Source organism: Drosophila melanogaster, chromosome X (genome assembly GCF_000001215.4).
Source record: "Drosophila melanogaster chromosome X".
Classification (NCBI taxonomy): domain Eukaryota; kingdom Metazoa; phylum Arthropoda; class Insecta; order Diptera; family Drosophilidae; genus Drosophila; species Drosophila melanogaster.
In genome coordinates this window covers 18,753,159-18,774,688 of record NC_004354.4, presented here as the reverse complement: position 1 = coordinate 18,774,688, position 21,530 = coordinate 18,753,159, and the positions used below count along the sequence as shown (strand labels likewise).

At 43.5% G+C, this 21,530-nt stretch overlaps 1 protein-coding gene across 1 annotated transcript, besides 1 other annotated feature; it reads left to right on the top strand.

Moving 5' to 3' along the window:
* Positions 1–661: 661 nt before the first annotated feature.
* CCKLR-17D3 (Cholecystokinin-like receptor at 17D3) lies at positions 662–10,206 on the top strand. The gene is made up of 5 exons (NM_001103553.3): positions 662–1,477; positions 8,257–8,457; positions 8,520–8,801; positions 9,196–9,382; positions 9,463–10,206. Exons 1-5 carry the CDS (start codon positions 904–906, stop codon positions 9,971–9,973), a joined length of 1,755 nt encoding a protein of 584 aa, NP_001097023.1. The 5' UTR covers positions 662–903; the 3' UTR covers positions 9,974–10,206.
* A 6,483-nt stretch (positions 10,207–16,689) lies between these two features.
* Positions 16,690–20,297: a mobile genetic element.
* Between the last annotated feature and the right edge of the window lie 1,233 nt (positions 20,298–21,530).

Sequence of the window (21,530 nt, the reverse complement as noted above, 5' to 3'; positions counted from 1 at the left end):
ATTCTATCAAAACATGAATTTATTGGATTTATTGGGTTTCTTCGGCAACACGGATTCCTGGCATAGTCATATCCAGTATCCCAGTGGAGTCACGTCTTACCACTGCAGCTCCCGGTCATGTTATTTTCCTTCATCGAGGGCTATTCCATTCACTTCCTGCGCCGAAAAAACGAGCAACAATTGCAAGCGAAAAGGTAGTCTTTGAAATAGATGCTATAGGTGCTAATCGGAATCGCTATATATCCAAAACTATGTCTAGATCAGCACTGATCCCTGCCAGCTTGTCGGCTGGGAATGCGATCCGTGGAATTAGCGCAGAACATTTGTGCAAACACATAACGAGCCGAGATTGTATTCTCTGGCACTCAAGTGCCGTAGGAATGCGGCTGATTTGATGATTAGCGCGGTGCGTGGGCCGAACAGCAGCTGCTCCGCCGCTGCAGACGCCATGGATGATGCAGTGCACCGTATTAATTTGTCCCAATCGGCAGGGAACGTCCTCCGCGCAACATGGGAGTTGCCCGGCAACAGGGCTGCCTGGCAGCATGCTGCTAGCCACAAGTTGCCGTGGTGAGTTTGCGCCATTCGGCATCGCCCACGCAACATGTTGCGGCAGCTAGCCCAGCGGAGCGGAGGCGTCGTCCTCGTCCGCCAGTCGTCAGTTGCCCACGACGCGTTACCCGCAACGGTAGCAGGCGAGCCCTCTCCTGGCAGCCAAAGCCGCCAGCTCGTGTGCTCGGATACCCCCGAGTTCCATATCGCAATCTTTGCCAGCCTGCGCGCAAGCGTCGCCGTTTCAATAGCAATTGAGTGAAATTTTATTTTATTTTTTTCGGTGACCCGCAACGGGACATGTCAGGCGGTGGTGGCCAGTGATTGCCACGAATCACCCGGTCATCCGGGATGTTCAACTACGAGGAGGGGGATGCCGACCAGGCGGCCATGGCTGCAGCGGCTGCCTATAGGGCACTGCTCGACTACTATGCCAATGCGCCAAGTGCGGCGGGTCACATAGTGTCGCTCAACGTGGCACCCTACAATGGAACTGGAAACGGAGGCACTGTCTCCTTGGCGGGCAATGCGACAAGCAGCTATGGCGATGATGATAGGGATGGCTATATGGACACCGAGCCCAGTGACCTGGTCACCGAACTGGCCTTCTCCCTGGGCACCAGTTCAAGTCCAAGTCCCAGTTCCACACCCGCTTCCAGCTCCAGTACTTCCACTGGCATGCCCGTCTGGCTGATACCCAGCTATAGCATGATTCTGCTGTTCGCCGTGCTGGGCAACCTGCTGGTCATCTCGACGCTGGTGCAGAATCGCCGGATGCGTACCATAACCAACGTGTTCCTGCTCAACCTGGCCATATCGGACATGCTGCTGGGCGTGCTCTGCATGCCCGTCACCCTGGTGGGCACCCTGCTGCGAAACTTCATCTTTGGCGAGTTCCTCTGCAAGCTCTTTCAGTTCTCGCAAGGTGAGTGGAGTCCTCCCGGTAAACGGCAACCACTAAATGCCTAAACGCCTGGCTTATTTAACGACCTGTCCCACTGGAGGGAGCTGCGTTCTCGGACATTATAAGTAACCGCCTAATATTAGCTTAGCTGTCCCAATTCCCCCATCTTCTGTAGCCTTCAATTAGTTGGAATTACAAATACATAAGTTGAGGGCCCTATTTATGGCGCGTGTGAGTTGGGGGCGACCGGGATTCGTAGTTTCCTTGGTTCCTAGGTTCTTGGGCTCTTGGGTTCCTGCGCATTTAGGTTCGTTGGTGGGGCATTAAAATAATTTTTTACGATTATCGTCGCATGTGGATCGTTTTATTGGCCCTGTCTTGCGGGGAAGAGCTCATAAAGCGCGCAAAACAACAAGTTGTGTAAAAGGTGGGCATACAATGTCCTGGTTTCCATCTCCACCTAGTTACCCCTTTATTTCCATACCACCATACCCATACCCACATCCGTATCCATATCCCTGTGCGTGTCGCATGTTCTCAGAAAACTGAAAATGGAAATGAGAATCATAATGTGGGCCCATGTTATTGACAGAGTGTGCGCCATTGTCTGTGGACAGGATACGGATAGCGTGCATCCTTAAGAGTCGCACGGCCATCGCATAACTTCAAATCAAACGCGTTGGCAGGACAACAGTTGGACGTGATTAAAAAGACATTTGTTGGCGCTACTTGGGGGGCCACGGACAATTAAATGGGCTTTCGAAAGAAAAACTGGCAGCTCGTTCTTTATGTTTATGTGAAACGGCGCATTAGCAACGGCGTTGTAAATACATATTTCACGATTTCGGTAATTCGCTTGCCCATTGCGTCATGTGGCAGGTTGCCCCAGTAATCCCGGCCACCATCCAGTTCGTCACTGGGTGAGCTGCTGGCTTGGCCCCGACCCTAATGGCATGCCGTGGATCTCGGATGGCAAAGGGAGGAGCCACTATGCCATGTCGGGCAAAAGGCAAACGCAAATGCGTAGCATACTTGGCTGCGCAATTTAAAGCGGCTGTGTGCAATATCGCTGCATACTTTTGGCCCCCATCCACACCCCACAACCCCGCACAACAGACGAACGGGCGAATTAAATAACCATTTCAATTGGCACAGCACGGGGGCGTGTGCTGGAGCGGGAGCGATGGGGGCGGAACGGGATGTAGCTGCTCCTGGTGGCAGGTACAAGCGTCACGCACCTGGGGAACATGCAACATGCAGCGCAGCATACACATGTCACACGGCTCACGAATGGGTATGGGCATGGGAATGTGAATGTGTATGTGGATGAGGATGAGGAGGTGGACGTGGGGTTCTGCAATTACAGGCGGAACAGCACAAACGCGGTCGCAGTTCCACCTCCTAATGGTGCCAGTTGGGAAGTGCCCTTGGGAAATGTGAAACATGGGCACTAAAAAAAAAAACAACAAACAAGCGGGCCGAAGTCATTGGATCGCAAACGGTGTGCGGGATGGTGGGTGCGTCCACCGGGCGAGGGACTCTGGCCCAAAGCAAGGCGATGGCAAACTCAAGGTGGTGGTGGTGGTCAAGAGGCGTCCTCTTAGCTTCGGGCTCTTGATAGCTTCTATTTTCGTACGTAAACGTTTGCTTAAGCAATTCTATAAATGTCGTGCATGCTTGCATTTTCATCGTGACGTTTTCAAGATTCGTTATACTAAAACTGAAATTAAGTTGAAAACAAACATCAAAGTGTTGCACGCCTGTCAATTATGGTTTAAATAAACTCAAGATAAATATTGGCTTAACAAATAAATAGAACGTGTTATTTAAATTAGCATCATGGAAATCCATACTGATAAACGGATGTTTCCCCTGGTTTTTTTCCCCTTTAATCGGTTTTGATGTGTTGAATAGCTATTTACAAGAATTAATCCTGCTTTATTGATATGTTTGTGTTTTTTTTTTCATGATTGTGCTCATAGAATTGCATTTTCACAAATCATTGAAACGAAGCGTAGTTTTAGAACTCATTAAAGTTGGTTTCACAGCAAAAATAATATTATAGCAATGAATTCATGTTTCAGTACGAATCAAGGTCTAAATGCATTGTTTGTTGTGTCCTTCGCATAAATTCTATTTACAGACAACTTTTTTAACTCCAACTTTGGCCGAGCAAAAACTATAAATAACTTTTTTGGTGAAAGCCTTTATCTTTGGCTCTTTGATTTGAATGCATTAATGTTTTTTGACATTTATTATTCTGTTTGGCAAGTTTTTTAGCTGCCAGTTGTCAAAGGCATTAAAGTCTGAATGAACTTTAACGAGTTGAAGCTCAACATTCGGGCAGGAACTCTTGCCATTTTCAAAGAGATCGGCCCGCCTATATCTACATACATATATGGTGTTTTTCGACTTGGCCACTGGCTTGGCGATGTTCCCCGTTTCCCAAACGGACTCCAACTAAATGTTAAACAGAAAAAACCAATTTGGACGCAGCTCGTTTTAAGCATTTTTTCCTCTTTTTTTTTTTTTTTTTTTTTTTTTTGCATTTGTGACCGTTGTTTGGGCTTCGTTGTTTTAGGCTATATAAGCTGCGAAACATGTGTTCAACGGCGGCAGAATTTTGGGTCATTTGGGCCCACACTGTGCGGAGTGCAGAAAGTGTCGTTTTCTATCGCCATGCATACGCAGGATGTAGTTGCCCACTGGAGTAGTGCCACCTGGTCGTACGGTTAAGCTAAAGGAACCAACTGGATGGCAGGCACTGGTCATCCATGGGAGGAGCACTTTGTGCTGATGAGTTTTTGGCCAGCGGGCAAGATTTTCTCTCTGCTCCTTGGCTAATTGTTGTTCATAAATAGGAGCAAAGAATATATATTCCGAGAAAAACTCCCTTTGGCCATGGCCATGAATGTGTGTGTGGCAGAAACTTAGTGGCTCAACTTTGTCGCTTTCGAGGGCTTTGTTTTGGAAAAGTTTGCTGCCTTTCGGGATTTGTTAGGCATGAAGTTTTTTAATTAATGCACATTCGGTTCGGCACAGGCGGCAACTTTCATTTGCCAACTGCCGCATGCCAACTGCACGTGGGGAGTGGAGAATGTGAGATCTAAAATCTGGAAATTCAAAATGGAAACACTTGGAGAACAATATTAATATCGCTAAGAGAGCCACGCTCGGCTGAACCAGCTCCAGACATGTGAGATTGGGCTGGATTTTGGGGAAGAGTGGGGATTGGGGCTTGGGGCATGCCCCATCCCCATCTGGATGCTAGCTTAGCCAAGTTGGACGCCCAGCCAGTCAGCCACCTAGGCACTTTGGAGTACTTAATTCGATAAAAAGCAACTTTGCTTCTCTTGCAACTTAAATAGAATGTCTGGGCAAACTCTGATTTCGTTTTTCGTCAAACTTTTCCACTGGCGGCAGGCTTTACTTCGCTCACCACTCAGAATTCCTCACTGCGAGTTTTTACATCGCGTGTGTAAATCCCCGCATTAGAACGAATGCATTTGCTGGGCCGAATCATTGAATTTAAATTGAGTTTCGCCCCGAAAGATGTTTGTTTCCTTCGATATTGAATTTGAATCCGCTGACAATGTGCACAATTTGCAAGGGAAATGAATCTGTTTTTTTTTTTTTTTTTTAAGTCGAGCCATTTGAAGGCCCTGATCCACTCGCTTTCATGTCAACCATCCCAGTTGAGGAGTATTTTTCCGCCCTGTCACTTTCCCGTCAGCGACCGCATCAGATTGTCAGTCACTCGAGATGATGCCAAACTAATTTAGGCACTTGGCCCAGCCACAAGAACAAATTACCCCAAAGCACACTTCTAATATCAGCAGCAATTTTTGGCCAGGTTTCTGTGCAGCATATCCCAGCCCCCATTCCCCTCACTCCCGGCAATATGTTTCATCATCTGGGTGTGGTACTCAATCTGCTTAGTCGAGCGACAGGCGACAGGAACCTGGACCGCCTGCAGCTGTAATCACAGGACCAAGGACCAAGTTCCTCGAAGAGCGACAGGCACGCAGGCGTTCTCTTTCACTTTGAGACTGACTGGTCAAAGCACATTTTTGCGGTATTTTCGTGCTCAATGCCTTGCTTGCTGTACACCTAAAGAAATTAGCCATGCTCAAAAAAAACACAAACTGGCAGAAAACTGACAAAATCTCCAGCTCATAACCATTTGTTTTCATACAGAGTTGGCAACTATTTTCAATTTATACCTCGCGCCTTAGCCGAAAACTTTATGCTATAAATATTTGTATTCCACAAAAAAAAAGAAAGAAAAATCGCTTAAAAGTTTTTGCTTCCATCGAACTTTTTTCAGGCGCATAGTTCTTATATGCAAACTAAAAGTCATAGCGGGTAAAAAATATTTGTACACTTTTACCCAGAAAAGTGTCGCAAAAACATTCAAGTGTGTGCGCTCTTGTTTTTTTCCCAAGCTAGAGACAAACACCTAGTACATTGGACAAAAGATTTAAGTGGCTGCATAGCATAAGTATAGCAAGAATTTTGCGTGAGAATTTAAAGGTATTTCCAGCTTTGTTGAATGGGTAAACCAAATCATCTCGACTGTAGTTAAAGGGACGAGTTTTCCCTTTTTTTTTTGCTGAGTGTGGTCGTTTTTATTTGCGGCAATCAAATTTTATCACCCAACTGACGCTTATAAATTCCGGCCTGTCAGAGTCGCATATTTATGCGGGGCTCGAGGACTGCGTGTCGTATGCGTAATATGCTCAACACGTCTGCCATCCCCATTCCCATCTCCATCCCCATCTCCATTCCTGTCCGTGTCCTTTTTCTGGCCTCAAAGGCGTGCTGCTGCCCACTCTGCGCACAAATCAAATTCAATCAGTTGCCAAAAGAAAAACATCATGGGCGTGTAGAAAGGGGGGGCGGCGGCATCGAATTCAATTTGGGTTCGTCATTTGCCGCCGACGCCGCCTTATTTGCCGTCAGTTTTGCATTTGCCAATTGAATTACGCACTGTGGGCGCCAGAATGGAGCATATATATACCTGTATATATATATATATATATATGTATATGCATGTCGTATGTAAAGCATTTCAGCGCATGCAAGGCTCTGGCGGATTGTATTGGCATCTCGAAATGATTTAGTTGTCAAGACTCAGTGCGCGAATCAATCAAGCTGCTTAGCCGAAAAGCCTTAAAGTTGAGCGAGCGAAAAACCAAAACTGGAAATGGGATAGGGAAATGGCAATGGAAATGCCATGCTGCTGTTTGTTTTAAGTTTAAGCGCACACATGCTAGCATTTCTGGCTTAGAGCATCACACACCGCCGTCAATCAAAAGTAAACTTCAATTTCAGGGGTTTAACTCAACAAACGCGACAGAGGGCGAGACCAATGTGACAATGCAGTTGGAAGGGCAAGGGCTACCCCATTAGGGTGGACCTTGGTTGCCTGGACGGGATGCACTCCAACGGAACAGGTGGAGGTAATCCATCTTTACTGCTCATATTAGTTTGCATGCATAATTAAAATAGAAAGTAAACAATTGTGCAGCTAAAATGTAATATAATACAGTGCAGCTGAAGTGCAGTCACATTAGGGTGGACCTTGGTTGGCTGGATGTGTTGAACTAGAGAAACGAACTGCGACTACAAAACACTTATTTCTTTTAGGATTCTAAGGTGTAACTATCTTTGGTAGCAAATATATATCTACTACATCACCTATCATCATTCGTAACTAAAGTAGTAATCACTGCAATTGTACGTATCAATCTAAAACTTGCATATCATTTTGCGAGAAAATACCATTCCAATATAATACAATGCAGCTGCAGATGGCTGAAGGGATAAGCACATTAGGGTGGACCTTAATTGCCTGAATGAGGTGTCGCATTAAAGTAAAGGGAACATATACAGGCTGTCTTAAATACTCGTCCCTTGATCCAATTTACCTTACTGCTTATTGCTTTTGAATGCAATACGTACATACATATATATCTTTATAAGCAAATATGTATATCTAACAAACCACAAATGTATCTGCTAGCACAACAATTTCCGAGTATTAATAATTGAAACCATAGACCTTACAGCTTATTGCATTGAAGTCTAAATTGTGTATGAACAAATATGTATATTTGCAAATTTCACAAGTGTTTTGGTAAGCTATAAATTCCAAAAACACGCATACATACAAGCAAATTATGCTTTCATTTGATCAGTTTATCATATTTATTTGATGCCTTTACGGTTAAGATATATGATTTGGTGCTATAAAACAATCGATTGAAAAACTAGAAATTATTTCTCATTTAATTGCGCTAAAATTGACCAATTTTTCGAATCGGGTCTTTTTCTTTCGGTGTCGAGTTTTTCACCTACAGCAGTCCACCCTATTGACTTGCACTTGTGTAGCCCCATCGATAGTGGTAGCCCAAAAGAATATGAGGGATGGGCAGGGTGTGGGTACAAATTGCTTTACAATGGGAAATCATCTAACAGGCTTACATGAAAAGGAGACCGGGCAACAAGAAAAGGAGTGGCTGGGGAATTGCTTAATTGCACTTTCTGCAAATTGCATCGTGCATCGTGTTTGTCATACTACAAGAACAGGCAGAAGTGCGAAGAGCGATGTCTCCGTCCGTCTGGTTGGTACGGTTCGTCTGGTCCCAATATGCAAATTGTGTAATTAAAATGCAACGAACGCGGGCGAAGGACCTTCTAATGAAAGCGATTTGACACGGCGCTCGACAGGAGCTGCTGGGTGTGTCCATTGTGTTCGGTTTGTTGTAAGTTAATCCGCTTTCATTTATTTATTTCAGCCGCCTCCGTGGCCGTTTCGTCCTGGACCTTGGTGGCCATATCCTGTGAGCGCTACTACGCGATATGCCATCCACTGCGCTCGCGATCCTGGCAGACAATCAGTCACGCCTACAAGATCATCGGCTTCATCTGGCTGGGCGGCATCCTCTGCATGACGCCCATAGCGGTCTTTAGTCAATTGATACCCACCAGTCGACCGGGTGAGTGCATAGCAACCTGGCCAGCAGACACCGTCTGGTTGTTATACCAACTTACGTTACAGGCTACTGCAAGTGCCGTGAGTTTTGGCCCGACCAGGGATACGAGCTCTTCTACAACATCCTGCTGGACTTCCTGCTGCTCGTCCTGCCGCTTCTCGTCCTCTGCGTGGCCTACATCCTCATCACGCGTACCCTGTACGTAGGCATGGCCAAGGACAGCGGACGCATCCTGCAGCAATCGCTGCCTGTTTCCGCTACAACGGCCGGCGGAAGCGCACCGAATCCGGGCACCAGCAGCAGTAGTAACTGCATCCTGGTCCTGACCGCCACCGCAGTCTATAATGGTTGGTAACTGCACGAAACTAATCCTTTTTCAATCCTTAAAAGCCATGAATATGCAAACAACTTTAAGAGCATTTATGAATGCATTCAAGTATTATTTTGCATCTAAATATCATAACTCATAAGTTATTTAATGTTACATGACATGTAATATGGCATAATACTTTAAAGATATAGATTGTTGGTGAAATGCTCGATAAGAAGGTACAAATCCACTTAACATAATATGCTATATTATTTTTGAGACTCTTAAAACCAAATTGAAAATTTAATTATTTTACGTCTATGTATTAGTTTAGATTAGTTATGGCAACTGTTTTATTTGTTGCTGCTAATAACGTTAATTTGTTTGATTATATTTGGCTTGTGTTCACATGTTTTTTTTTTTTCACATAGAAAATAGTAACAATAATAATGGAAATTCAGAGGGATCCGCAGGCGGAGGATCAACCAATATGGCAACGACCACCTTGACAACGAGACCAACGGCTCCAACTGTGATCACCACCACCACGACGACCACGGTGACGCTGGCCAAGACCTCCTCGCCCAGCATTCGCGTCCACGATGCGGCACTTCGCAGGTAGGATTCGTGTCCGATAACCGGTCTGCCAATCCTATTCCCTATTCCCATTTCTCCACAATCCACAATCCACTATCCAGGTCCAACGAGGCCAAGACCCTGGAGAGCAAGAAGCGTGTGGTCAAGATGCTGTTCGTCCTGGTGCTGGAGTTTTTCATCTGCTGGACTCCGCTGTACGTGATCAACACGATGGTCATGCTGATCGGACCGGTGGTGTACGAGTATGTCGACTACACGGCCATCAGTTTCCTCCAGCTGCTGGCCTACTCATCCAGCTGCTGCAATCCGATCACCTACTGCTTCATGAACGCCAGCTTCCGGCGCGCCTTTGTCGACACCTTCAAGGGTCTGCCCTGGCGTCGTGGAGCAGGTGCCAGCGGAGGCGTCGGTGGTGCTGCTGGTGGAGGACTCTCCGCCAGCCAGGCGGGCGCAGGCCCGGGCGCCTATGCGAGTGCCAACACCAACATTAGTCTCAATCCCGGCCTAGCCATGGGTATGGGCACCTGGCGGAGTCGCTCACGCCACGAGTTTCTCAATGCGGTGGTGACCACCAATAGTGCCGCCGCCGCCGTCAACAGTCCTCAGCTCTAAGCTGTAGAGGATTCGCCTCCAAGGACCCATTCAGGATCAACGAGATGCGGTGTAAATATGTATGATAAGCGATCTGCGTGTGGTTTTTTTTTTTGTTTTAAGTAAGGCGAATATGGATTTTTTTTACCTACTTGTGATTATGATCGTACTCGTAAAATAACTCAGACGCTAGTCTATTGGTGTTTCAATTGAACTTCCTAAGGTTGCTGCAAATAAACAGAGTAAAACTTAAGCACTCTCGCTGTATGTCTTTATAGTTGGAATCCTTTTGGGTGAGTACCTGGGAATTAAGTGGACCCCACTCCATACACCAAAGTGCTGGAATATTTTTTTTTTTTTCCGCCTGCCTTCCTACGTTCACAATTTATAGGGCCCAAGTGGGTATTTTAATTGCAAGCTAGGAGCAGCTCCGAAAGGCGACAGTTGAGTGGAGCACAAGCCGCTTATGTCCTGGCTGTGGACTGGGTCCGGGTTCGGGTCCGGGTCCGGGTCCGAGTGTTCGAGTCCATCCGCCTGTCATTATGGAGCTGCAAGGCTCTCGGTTCGTCGCCTTGTCGAGTACACAGCACAGCACAGCAACTGAGTCGACAATTAAGGCCCAAAGCCACCGCAGCCTGGCCAAAAAAGAGGGCCATGATGATTATTTTAAAGTGGAAGTGGAAGTGGGCGCGGTCTGGGTGTGGGGGCAATCCCTTCAGCACTTTACGGTGCTCAGCTGAAAAGGTCCGAGTGAAGGACTTACCGTCCTCTTAATTTGTGTTTTAATGTTCCTTATCAACTGTTGACATTTTGGTTTTCCTGTTTATCAGCATACCAATTACTCATTACTCAATTATTCAATCAGCAGCAATGAAAGTTGATCATCAAAGTAGATCAGTTTTCACAATTCTCAGGAGTTGTTATATGCGTGTATCTTAAAGTTGGTGGCTTCTTTAATGGAACGTTGCATTCGTAAGCGAAACTTGAATGTACACATATGTAGTAGTAGTACTTTACAGCTGCCTTTTCCTTAAGTTGATTTAATTTCTTATAATAACTATATATAATATTTCCTACCCCCCCCCCCCCCCCCCACCAAATAGAGATTGAGATACGAGATGAACACGTTAATTAATATCGCATTATGCAGCAGCGTGCCAAATGATATTCCGCTCAATTTTTCATGTCGACAGACTGGCAGCCAAGTTAAGAGATTGGCCGAAAAACAGAGGCCCAAAGTAATGAAGCGAAGCGAAAAGCTGCAATTTGTTTTATTCATGCACATAACTTTGGCTTTGGCAAAAGGCAAATGTGCACTGACAGACAGTCGGCGAAAGTGCCGTCGTATGCAGAAAAGACGTCCGCAAGACGACTCCACATCTCCCGCCCCCAACTGCCACCCACCATCTGCTCGAGAAATCCCGGATCGGGGATAGTCCGGAAGAGCCGTATTCCGTACTCCGTACTCCGGACGCCGCATTCCGGAAGATGTATGGCCCTAAACGAGCTGTTGTCAGCCGACTCGGCTCTGCACGGCACGGCACGGCACGGCTCGGCTCGCAAATCTGCTTTGGGCTTTTGGGTAATTTAATTTATGGCAAATCCTCCGCAGCAAAGGCGGGTCCTGGCCAGAAAAAAAAAAAAAAAAAAAAACGCCGGCTGAGAGGAAAAAACATGCGAGCCACATCCTTATAATCAAGGCGCAGCTACGTATGTCACTTTGTGTGGTTCGAATGGGGGATACCTATTATGGCCTTCGACTGATACCCTTCACTTGGCTCGTGCCACTGGGTAACTGGCTGACGGTTCAGTTAGACTTGGCCTAGACTTGGCTTGGCCTTTATTTAATTTATTTTATTTTATATTCCGTCCCGAGTCGTACATAGTTATGCGGCGACTTTGACATGTACCAATCTCATCTGATGACAGGACAAACTACTCGCCGCGGTTCTGTGGTCGACGGGCACATGTTGGGGGACTGGTGATGATGATGATGATGGGTTGCTTTGGCGCTGCTCTTTTATTCATGACTCCTTACGCCACAGCGGCAGAAAGTTCCACAGCTCAAGGATAAGGATGTGTGTGGTGTCCTTGCTGTCAAACTGCAACTGGCAGCGTCGAATAGTTTTGACAGAGGATTACCCAGTGAGGAATTGTTAGGTGACTAGCTCAGCCACCAACTGAACCGCCCAAAGCCACCCAAAAATAAAGACGGAATAAAACTGGGTCATAAGATGCCACACTCCGAGCGACATCCGCCAGTTTGGCCAACTTATGGCGAGTGCCGCTCAATTATAGTGTCCGTTAAACGATAAATTTCGAGCTCGTCAGTATCCGGGGAGTGGATCCAATCAAACTTGCAGATGTTCGGGCATCCATGCTCCTCCCGTGAGACTCTAATCAAATAGGTATAAATATTCACGACACGCTCTCGACCTGCCTGTCCGGATGTGTGCATGGATGTGGGTGTGGGTGTTGGTGCTGGTGCTGGTGTGGATATCCAGGATGGCCAGAACGGGCTGGCCGGGATGCTGTTGAGTAGCCATCGGCACTCGACTGGTGCACAGACACAAACACCATGGCTGTACGTAAAGTGGCCCAGCCGCTTGTTTTGTTGATGATCCATTCAGCAGGATGAGCCAGGCAGGATGAAAGGTGCCGACGATGATGATGATGATGATGGGACGGGGTCAAGTGGTACAAACAATCAAAACCGCACCCAAATTTCACTTTCGATGAGGCGAACGTGTGCGTGAAGGCCCTAGGGATTCCTCACGCAGGATTCGGCGTGGGAGCCAACGAAATACTCGACTATAAAGAGCTGATTAAAGGCAGCAGGGACAATGGTAATGGTGGCAAAAGAGCAGTGCCTGGTGGATGGCAGAGGCCATTGGGGCTCGATGGAAAGTTGGGGACCTCTTTGGTACCCATTTTACCACTAAACGACTAATTGGTCGTGGGCCATTCGTTATTATCTTCATGACTGGGCGGCAGGCAAAGGCATCATCATTAACATTTTCCATACTTTCGTTACCATCGGTGCGCAGAAAAGTTATTTCTAGCTTGAGAATATAACGATGGGGATAATCGAATCGTTGCTCCAATGAACTTGGCAAATGATTGAATATACATAAACAGCCGCACCCATGCCAACCATTCGCATCCCAGCCCACCCAAGGAGCCTGACAAATGTTGGCGACCTTAAGTTTAACAAATCTCGCAGCAGCAGGACCTCTCCTGTTGATTGCTCTATGCCTCTTAATGGCGCGACGTCGAATTTTACAAGGGCTTTCTCATCAAGCACTTGATGGCTTGCCAGCCCAACTGGGCTGTTAATTTATCCTGCTACGGAATGGATGTTGAATGCTGAAGAAGCAGGAGCAGGAACTGGAGAAGGAGGCTCTGGCGGCTCTGGCGGTGCCACGTCCGCTGTTTGCCGGCTCATTGTTCCGGATGCGGTGGCTCCCGGCTGCTTATGGCACTGACGTGCCTGTGTTGTTTGTGTGCCAGTGTTTCTGCGCTTTGAGTTGCCGCCACGACACGCACATTGCCACCGAACTAGCCCAGGCTCCTTAAGATCCTGCCGAGGAGCCACAGCTGACAGCCGTTGGCGACAGGCGACAGGAGACAGGAGACAAGCGGGGATTATGTATAGCCAAAGCCTAAATAATGCGGCCTAATGTCTTTGGTCTGACACCACCAGCACACAGGACAATTGTCGGCTCCGGATCCCTGCATTCCCGCACCCACTTCCACACCCATTTGGGCACCTCTAATAATAAATAGAATAAGCACAGTGAAATAAAATGGAATAACTTTAGTGGCTCCGGGCGGGGTCCCACAATGCGATGGTGGCACTTATCGTTTTGATTGAATTCTATTGGAACAGATGCCACATCCGGCTAATTCCGGACATTTTGTAGCACCCATAACATTTTGAAGCCCTGCAGCATTATCAGCTTCTAATTACCATCTGTATTTGCCTTATATTGGCCTTTCTAGCGAGGATTTTGACCCACTACGTCGAAGGTTGTTGAACCAACGAATCGGCCGCCACTGATGAACCCCAATTGTTGCCGCGGATTGTCTAGGCTGATGACCAAGTGGCCACTGGCTGCTCCTCGGGGCATCGACGTCCATACAATTTGATTCGCATTTGTTGATTGTGCACTTGACTTCCCCTCTCCATCCCGCTCCCCTTGCACCATCTACCGCATCTTACCACATGATAATGACGGGGGTTTTCCACTTGAGAAGCCACGCCGGGGATTGGTTTTTAATTTACAATCCCAGACGAAGGACAGAGGAGCATCCTTTTATTTTCATTATTGTCAACGCGAGTCGTTGTCACTCTTTCGCCGCCCACAAAAAATAAAAAAAAAATGCGAAAAACGAATAACTTAACCGAGAATCAAATTTTTTTTTTTGTGGCCCAACCTGGTTTTCGGCATGAATATTTTAAGTCAACAATTTAATAAAGCCCAAAATTGGATCAAGCTTTCACAAGTTTTCGGCGCAAATACGATTTATTCAAAGTTTTTAGCTCTGGACTCGATGCTTCCGGTCTGACTGGGACTCCGGCAAATGCTGCCGATTCCGAGTAGTTTGGCCTCCGGCTCCTCGAATATTCAGTATATACATATGTACATACATATGTGTAGTTCTGTTTTTTGGGTGGTTCGGTGTGGCCATGTTGGCCAACCACAACAAAGTCAGAGTCAACAGAATAAATGAAATTCCAGTGCGACAAATTTTTACCAAGATTGAGTTGCTGACACAGTGGGCGGTCGACATGCATTTACCCACCGGCCTGTATCTCCGCATGGACATCGTTTTTTATATAACAAAAAAAAAAAATGTACACATATGTAGGCTCCACAAATGGCAGATGTGACCTGGACGAGCTGAAATATGTGCTCGATCGACCTGCCTTTGTTTTGAGCCAGCACACGTGACTGCAGCCAGTTGAACGAATGAAGGCTATCGACCTGAATATTGCCCATATTGTTTGCATTACCACAAGTGTCCAGTTAATCAGGTCTATTATTGTGTGTCTCCCATCAATTGGCATAAGTGGATTGATTGGGTAGTCAGAACTGGATATCCAACTCTCTTGAGGCCTTCTAGCTAGTATAACATTCGGATAGGAGCACTTTGCAGAGCAATAGATATTGGATACTTCCTCCTATTGAATCGGTTCGCTTGCACCTGTATCATGTATCAAATAAAATACATACACTATTATTAAATTTTTTTTTTATGTTCTTGCATAAAAACATCATGCTATAGATGAAGACAACAGACACTTAAAGACTCTACCCTTGAAGACATGCCTTCAATTGGAAAAGTTAAAGTCCAGCAGTCGCTAAGTCGTTTGTCATTCTTACGTCACGTGGTAGGCATTTAGATGATGGTTTTCTTCCGGAAGACACCCACACACGCACAGTTTTCGGACTGCCGTTTTGTTTTACAACAGTTTTATGTCCTTTGGCCGAAAATATTTCACACAGCCAAAGAGTGAAAAGCAGCGATGCGGAAACGGAAATGGCCGTAACCAAGTCGGTACACTTGGCCAAGGAGAACATTTTTGATAAAATGCGGAACAATAGTTGCTGTACTTTGATACTCATTCGCGCATTTTTAGGTCGTGTATACACCGAACTTGTTGTTATGGCCAAGATTTGTGTTAACTTGGCATTTTAGGATTGGATTTTACACCCGCATATTTACGAGCACCGCACTTCTTTTGGGCCCGAAGACCAATGTGCGGCTTCCTGGTACATTGACCAGGAAAACCGTCGATTCGGCCGCTTTGGGCATTTGACACAGGCCAGCGGATGCTTTGTGTACCCAGGGCCAGGGCGATAAATCAACATCAGAGGACCATCATGGGCACGGTTCTGCATTTGGCTTTGCTGCTGCTTTTGGTTCTGATTCTCGTCCTGCTGATGGTGTCACAACATCAAATTCAACATCGGCATCAAATTTGGTATCAACATCAAGTTCAACAGCAACATCATCGTTAACCATTGTCTGCAGAATGGAATCGTGTCGATATTTTTCACTGGCTTCCCGCCTGCCACCTTGGTTTTCATCAGCTTTTCGCTTTTCTCCGACCATCAGGAGTTCCATTTCCGTTCCATTTTCACTTCCCAGGACTTTAATGGGCGCGTGTATATGTTTATATGTGTTTACGTACATGTGAGTGTGTGTGTGTGTGTGTGTGTGTGTGGCAGGACTTAAACGAGTTGTTGGCGGGATACAATTTATTTTCATTTATTGCGAGCAAATGGTCGAAAACTGGATGGTGAAACAGCCCGCGGCCAGAGCGAAAGCAAACAACAAAAAGCTGCATTCTTTTGGAAATATTCCACTTCTTTTTTTTTTTTTATAAATTTATTGAATTTTTAATGAGATCCGCACACAGAGTTGGCCACACGAGTCGGGATAAATGGATTGCGGGCCGTGCTTCAAAATGGAATGCCATTTAATTGTGCGGTTCCCTTAATTACAACAGCCCTTGATCGGCGGTCAACAAGTACAGTCGACCTTAAGGAGGCCATAAGGACATGTTCCGGGGATATACGCACACTAAGCGCAATTAATTGCGAAAATCCCCTGAAAATTCGCACAATGACATATCAATTTCCACCGTTGAGCCCGATGAAGCCGAGTGTCATGAAAAAACAACAGAAATACCTTTACTCTGCCTCGCAAATACACACATACATATATATAGTAAAATTGTTGTTTTATTTGTGAGTCGAACTAATGTCCCGTCAGTTGACTAAGGACAACGCCAAGAAATAAAAAAAAAGTTTTTAGGAGAAATAGTTTCACGACTTTATTCTTTGGATCTCAGCTTAAGACTAAAAATCAAATGCAAATTGGATTGAGGAGAAGCCTCAGTATTTGAACAATATTTGTATTTCGGGAGAGCCTCGCTCTTGGGTTCTTAAGATTAGGTAGCGTTGAAAGAGGGCAGTCAAATCTGCTTAGGTCAGGCTTTAGGATGTTTACAAGAACGGCTGCGCTGCCAAAGATAAACGAATGCTGCGCAGCTGGGATACGTTATGGAAAATTACTAGAGTGCATTACTGATTTCTTTGAAATAATGGAAGTGGCTGGTTTGGACCACCCAAATACGTCACTCCCCTTCCCTTAAAGAGAAGCCTATACTTGGGCTGGGATTGATGGATATAGTGTGGGAAATGGAGTTTCTTCTATTTCTGTTTGTTGTGGTGTGTTTTGATTTTGATTTTTTCTTATTTTAAGTTTTGCATACAGCATCATAAATGGTTTAAATGATACATATCTTAAATATGAGTACAACAAAATTAGTGCGATTATTACAATGATCATTTGTATGTAAAGTGTAATATTGTTCTCTGAAATCATCTCAACAATGTCGTTGTGTTTTACAATTTTTATTTTTGTTATATTAAGTGGTGTGTATAGTGGTGTCAAATCTATTTCTGGTTCTAACAGATTTTCACTTAAAATTATATTATTGATTTCTATTTTGCATTGCGTTACTCTTATCATTTTGTTTCCTTCTATTTTTATTTTATTAATTGAATTTTGGCAATTTTGGTTAAGAATTGTTTGGGTTAAGTTCCAGGTTACAATTGTGTTTGGTTCTATGTATTTTATTATTTCGTTCGTGTGTACTGGCTTAAAATTACAAATTGGATTTGTAAATGTTAATTTCTCTCCCTCCTTATATTCAAGATTTCTAAATTTATTTAACAAGCCTTTTAACTTAAAAGTTTCCTCCTGATTTAGGTGATCTAATCGAAACTGTGAAAAATCTAATTTTTTTATTGATTCCTGATCTGAGCTTGCAATTGATTCTGGTGTCCTTTGGATATACAAATTTTGGTTTCTTTCGGATTCTGAAGTAATTAATTTGTATGTTTGATCAAAAAGGGTAACTGTATCATTTTTGTAATTAATAACTGATTGAGCATTTTTCAACAATTTTCTGCCAATTAGCATATCGTAATTATTAGAAAATCTGTGCACATAAAATGGTTCGGTTTTTTTGAAAATACTATTTCTGGGTAACATAATCAAGTCGTTCAAGGTAATAGGGCCATTTGATGTTAAAACTTCACATCTACTATTTTGAATGGGAAGACAAAATATATTTTCATTGATCATATTAATTGTTGATCCTGTGTCTAGAAGGCATTTGTATGAGCGCCCTTTGTATACTATTTTTATGTATTCGTATTTTCCGGGGCTGTTAACCGAAAATTTTCGTTTAGTTCAGAATTATTTTGGTTTTGTTTGTTATTAATTTGTACAGATTGGACTTGTTGTTGCCCTTCATTAATGAAGCTATGATTTTGATATTTTCTTTTTCAAAATATGATTGTGTGTCTGTGTAATCTAGCTGATAGCCGTTGGAGTCTGGGTAAGGAATTATTTTAATTGTGCTTATTAGTGAAAGGTAAATGGGTATGTGGGATATGATTAATACTTGGTTATCATTGTAGTTAATCCAAGTGGATGTTTTAATGTTCAAAATGTTTTGGCTGTTCACATTTTCAAGTTTGTCGTAGTTTAGTAATCGGGAAGTTAGTATTTTTATATGTAGAGGGTTGTTGTAGTCGAGGGTATGTATTTCCTCTAAAATGCGTTGTTTGGGGAAATTGGGCTTTGTTGGGATATTGTTGGAAATGATTTTTTTGAATAATGGGTTGTGGGTTTATGTATTGGTTGGGTCTGAAATAATTAGGTGCGTGCCACATGGGTGGGTTGTTAGTTATCTGCTGTGTATAGCTAGGTCTAAATGGTTGAATGTATTGATTAAAATTAGGTTGGAAGGGTTGGGAATATTGTGAGTAACTTGGTCGATTTTGAGTTTGAACATTTGTATTGAATTTTTGTGTTTTCGAATTCTGGTTAGAATTTGAATTTTTATTACGATATTCTGGTTTTTCATAAAATTCAAAATTAATGTGTTCTTCATAAATTCCCTCATTTTGTGCAATGGTAATTAAGGATCTTAAGTCTGTAATATCGTGATGGGCTAAAATAGTGAATAATTGTATTGGTAGCTTCCTTATCAGTATCTTAATAGATTCTTTAATACCCTGAATATAAATAAGAAAATCCGATTGGTTACCTTCCAGGTGTAGTTTCGAAATTAGTAATTGACGTCGTCTCTCCGCTTCTTCGCAGAATGCTCTTAGGCTTCCTCTGTATGGTGTCTCCCTGAAGTTCTCCAGAAGTTTGTAGTTTGGTGTTTGAATTTTAAATTCCGCGATGAGTCTTGCTTTAAGGGTAGGCCAATCTTCGATGTTCGGAAGTCCCAAAGATCGTGTAATTTGTCCGTCCAAGTTCCTTTCGATGGCTCCCAGTAGAATCCTCTGTTGTCGGACATCATTTGTTTGGTAGAGCGAAATTACGTAATCCACTCTGCTGATAAAGGTGTGAAGGGTTTCTGGATCACCCTTGAATGGCATAATGTCTTTAAGCTGCCGACGGGCTTCGGCAAGGTTTATGTCGTTCAGCGCAATAATTGGTTGTGACATTTTTATTGTAAAATTTTTAACTTTTGTGTTTTATTTTTTTGTTTTGTTTCGGATTCAATGTTATTATTATTTTTAAGCTTTCTAGTTTCACTTGTTTGTTTTTTTGTTTTGTAAATTTTTGTGTTGTATTATTAAAATTCTATATTGTTTTAATTTTTTATTTTTATATGTTGGTTTTAAAACTTGGTTGCCTTTGGACTTAATATTTTTGTTTCGTATTTCACTTCCACTTATTATTGGATAACCGAATTGGAATTATAATCCAAGTTGAAGAGTTTTCACGAATTTATTTTGGGAGATGTTTCGAGCACTGGACTATAAAATTTAACTTATTTTCCACTCGAAGGTTCTTTTTTTTCGGATACTTTTGTATCCTACCGACTGCGCCAGTAAAATTGTTGTTTTATTTGTGAGTCGAACTAATGTCCCGTCAGTTGACTAAGGACAACGCCAAGAAATAAAAAAAAAGTTTTTAGGAGAAATAGTTTCACGACTTTATTCTTTGGATCTCAGCTTAAGACTAAAAATCAAATGCAAATTGGATTGAGGAGAAGCCTCAGTATTTGAACAATATTTGTATTTCGGGAGAGCCTCGCTCTTGGGTTCTTAAGATTAGGTAGCGTTGAAAGAGGGCAGTCAAATCTGCTTAGGTCAGGCTTTAGGATGTTTACAAGAACGGCTGCGCTGCCAAAGATAAACGAATGCTGCGCAGCTGGGATACGTTATGGAAAATTACTAGAGTGCATTACTGATTTCTTTGAAATAATGGAAGTGGCTGGTTTGGACCACCCAAATACGTCACTATATATGCATATATATATATATATACAGTTGGGTGGAGTATATGTGCCCTTGGGGAAGTCGATTTTAATTTAGCCGAGAATGCACACAAAGGCCCTTCTATTTATTATATTTACAATATAATAAATATTTCTGGCTACTGCCCACGGCTGGAAATGTCCTTTGCCACCGAAGCGGTAAAGCCAACAAGAAAATCAAAAAAAAAAAAAAAGGAAAAAAAATAACAACAATAAAAACCCCGTAGAGAACAAAGAAGGCTGCAGATGTACAAAACCGTCAAGAGAAGCAGCTGAAATCAGGGTCAAGGAATGTTTATTGCCCTGTTTGTCTAGCTGTCGGCGGAGACAGTTTCATTAAAGTTTTTTAATGGAATCGAGGGTCATCGAGGGAATCGCAGGCAACATAGGGCCATTTAAATTAACCCATTGATTCATGGAAAAAAGTAGTAGTTCCATTAACTTAAAGGTTCCGCACTCAACATGCATTTATATAGTTAAACTACTTGGAGAAAGATTTACAATCGAGCTTATAGAAGGCATTTAAGGTCCACTACTCAAGCAAACAAAATTGCTGAAATTGCTGTTTTTTAAAACTATTAAGACAATGCTTGTATCCAAATCTTCTTTTCCTGGAATAAAACTTTACAAAGCAAAACTAAGCTTATTAAGTTTAAGTCAAGAGAATATAAGACCGCAAATAAGTAAAATAAAATCATAAAATAAATAAAATGGGCTTTCAGAAATACTGCTTTAAAAAATCGGTTATTTAATTTCTCATTAGATAGATTCGATTAAAGGTATTTACCAGACAGTAGGATGCCTGTTTACCCAGCAATATTCATATATAATAAATTTATTTATTTAAATAATGTTTGCTCATCATAAAATGAGTGTTTAAACACTGAATTAATGCCACAAATGAGACGCCTTGTTGAAATGCCAAATAATAGAACACAGACTACTCATTTCTGTTTAAACTAAACTAAATCAAAATCACAGTCGCACAATCAAAATCAAAATCACAATCAACTTCAAATTGAATATAAAACCGTTTATTGGATGCTCTTGGCCACGAATAAAGTTTCAATTGGCCAAATTTGGCGAGTTTCTGGGAAAGGATTTGGCTGTTTGGGTTATCAGTTTGCAGGCTTAATATCGTGTTCCTGGCAAGCGTTTAATTGGCTTGTTGTCAGCACGTGTGCTTCCGGTTCGTGATCCCCGAGCTCCAACCCCTGA

What these genes read in the sequence shown, in the direction of transcription:
- CCKLR-17D3 (NM_001103553.3), top strand. Translation starts at nt 904, where the DNA reads ATGTTCAACTACGAGGAGGGGGATGCCGACCAGGCGGCCATGGCTGCA. An exon ending in CGCCACCGCAGTCTATAATG is followed by an intron (nt 8,802 to 9,195) that starts GTTGGTAACTGC and finishes TTTTTCACATAG; the next exon opens with AAAATAGTAACAATAATAAT. An exon ending in CACGATGCGGCACTTCGCAG is followed by an intron (nt 9,383 to 9,462) that starts GTAGGATTCGTG and finishes TCCACTATCCAG; the next exon opens with GTCCAACGAGGCCAAGACCC.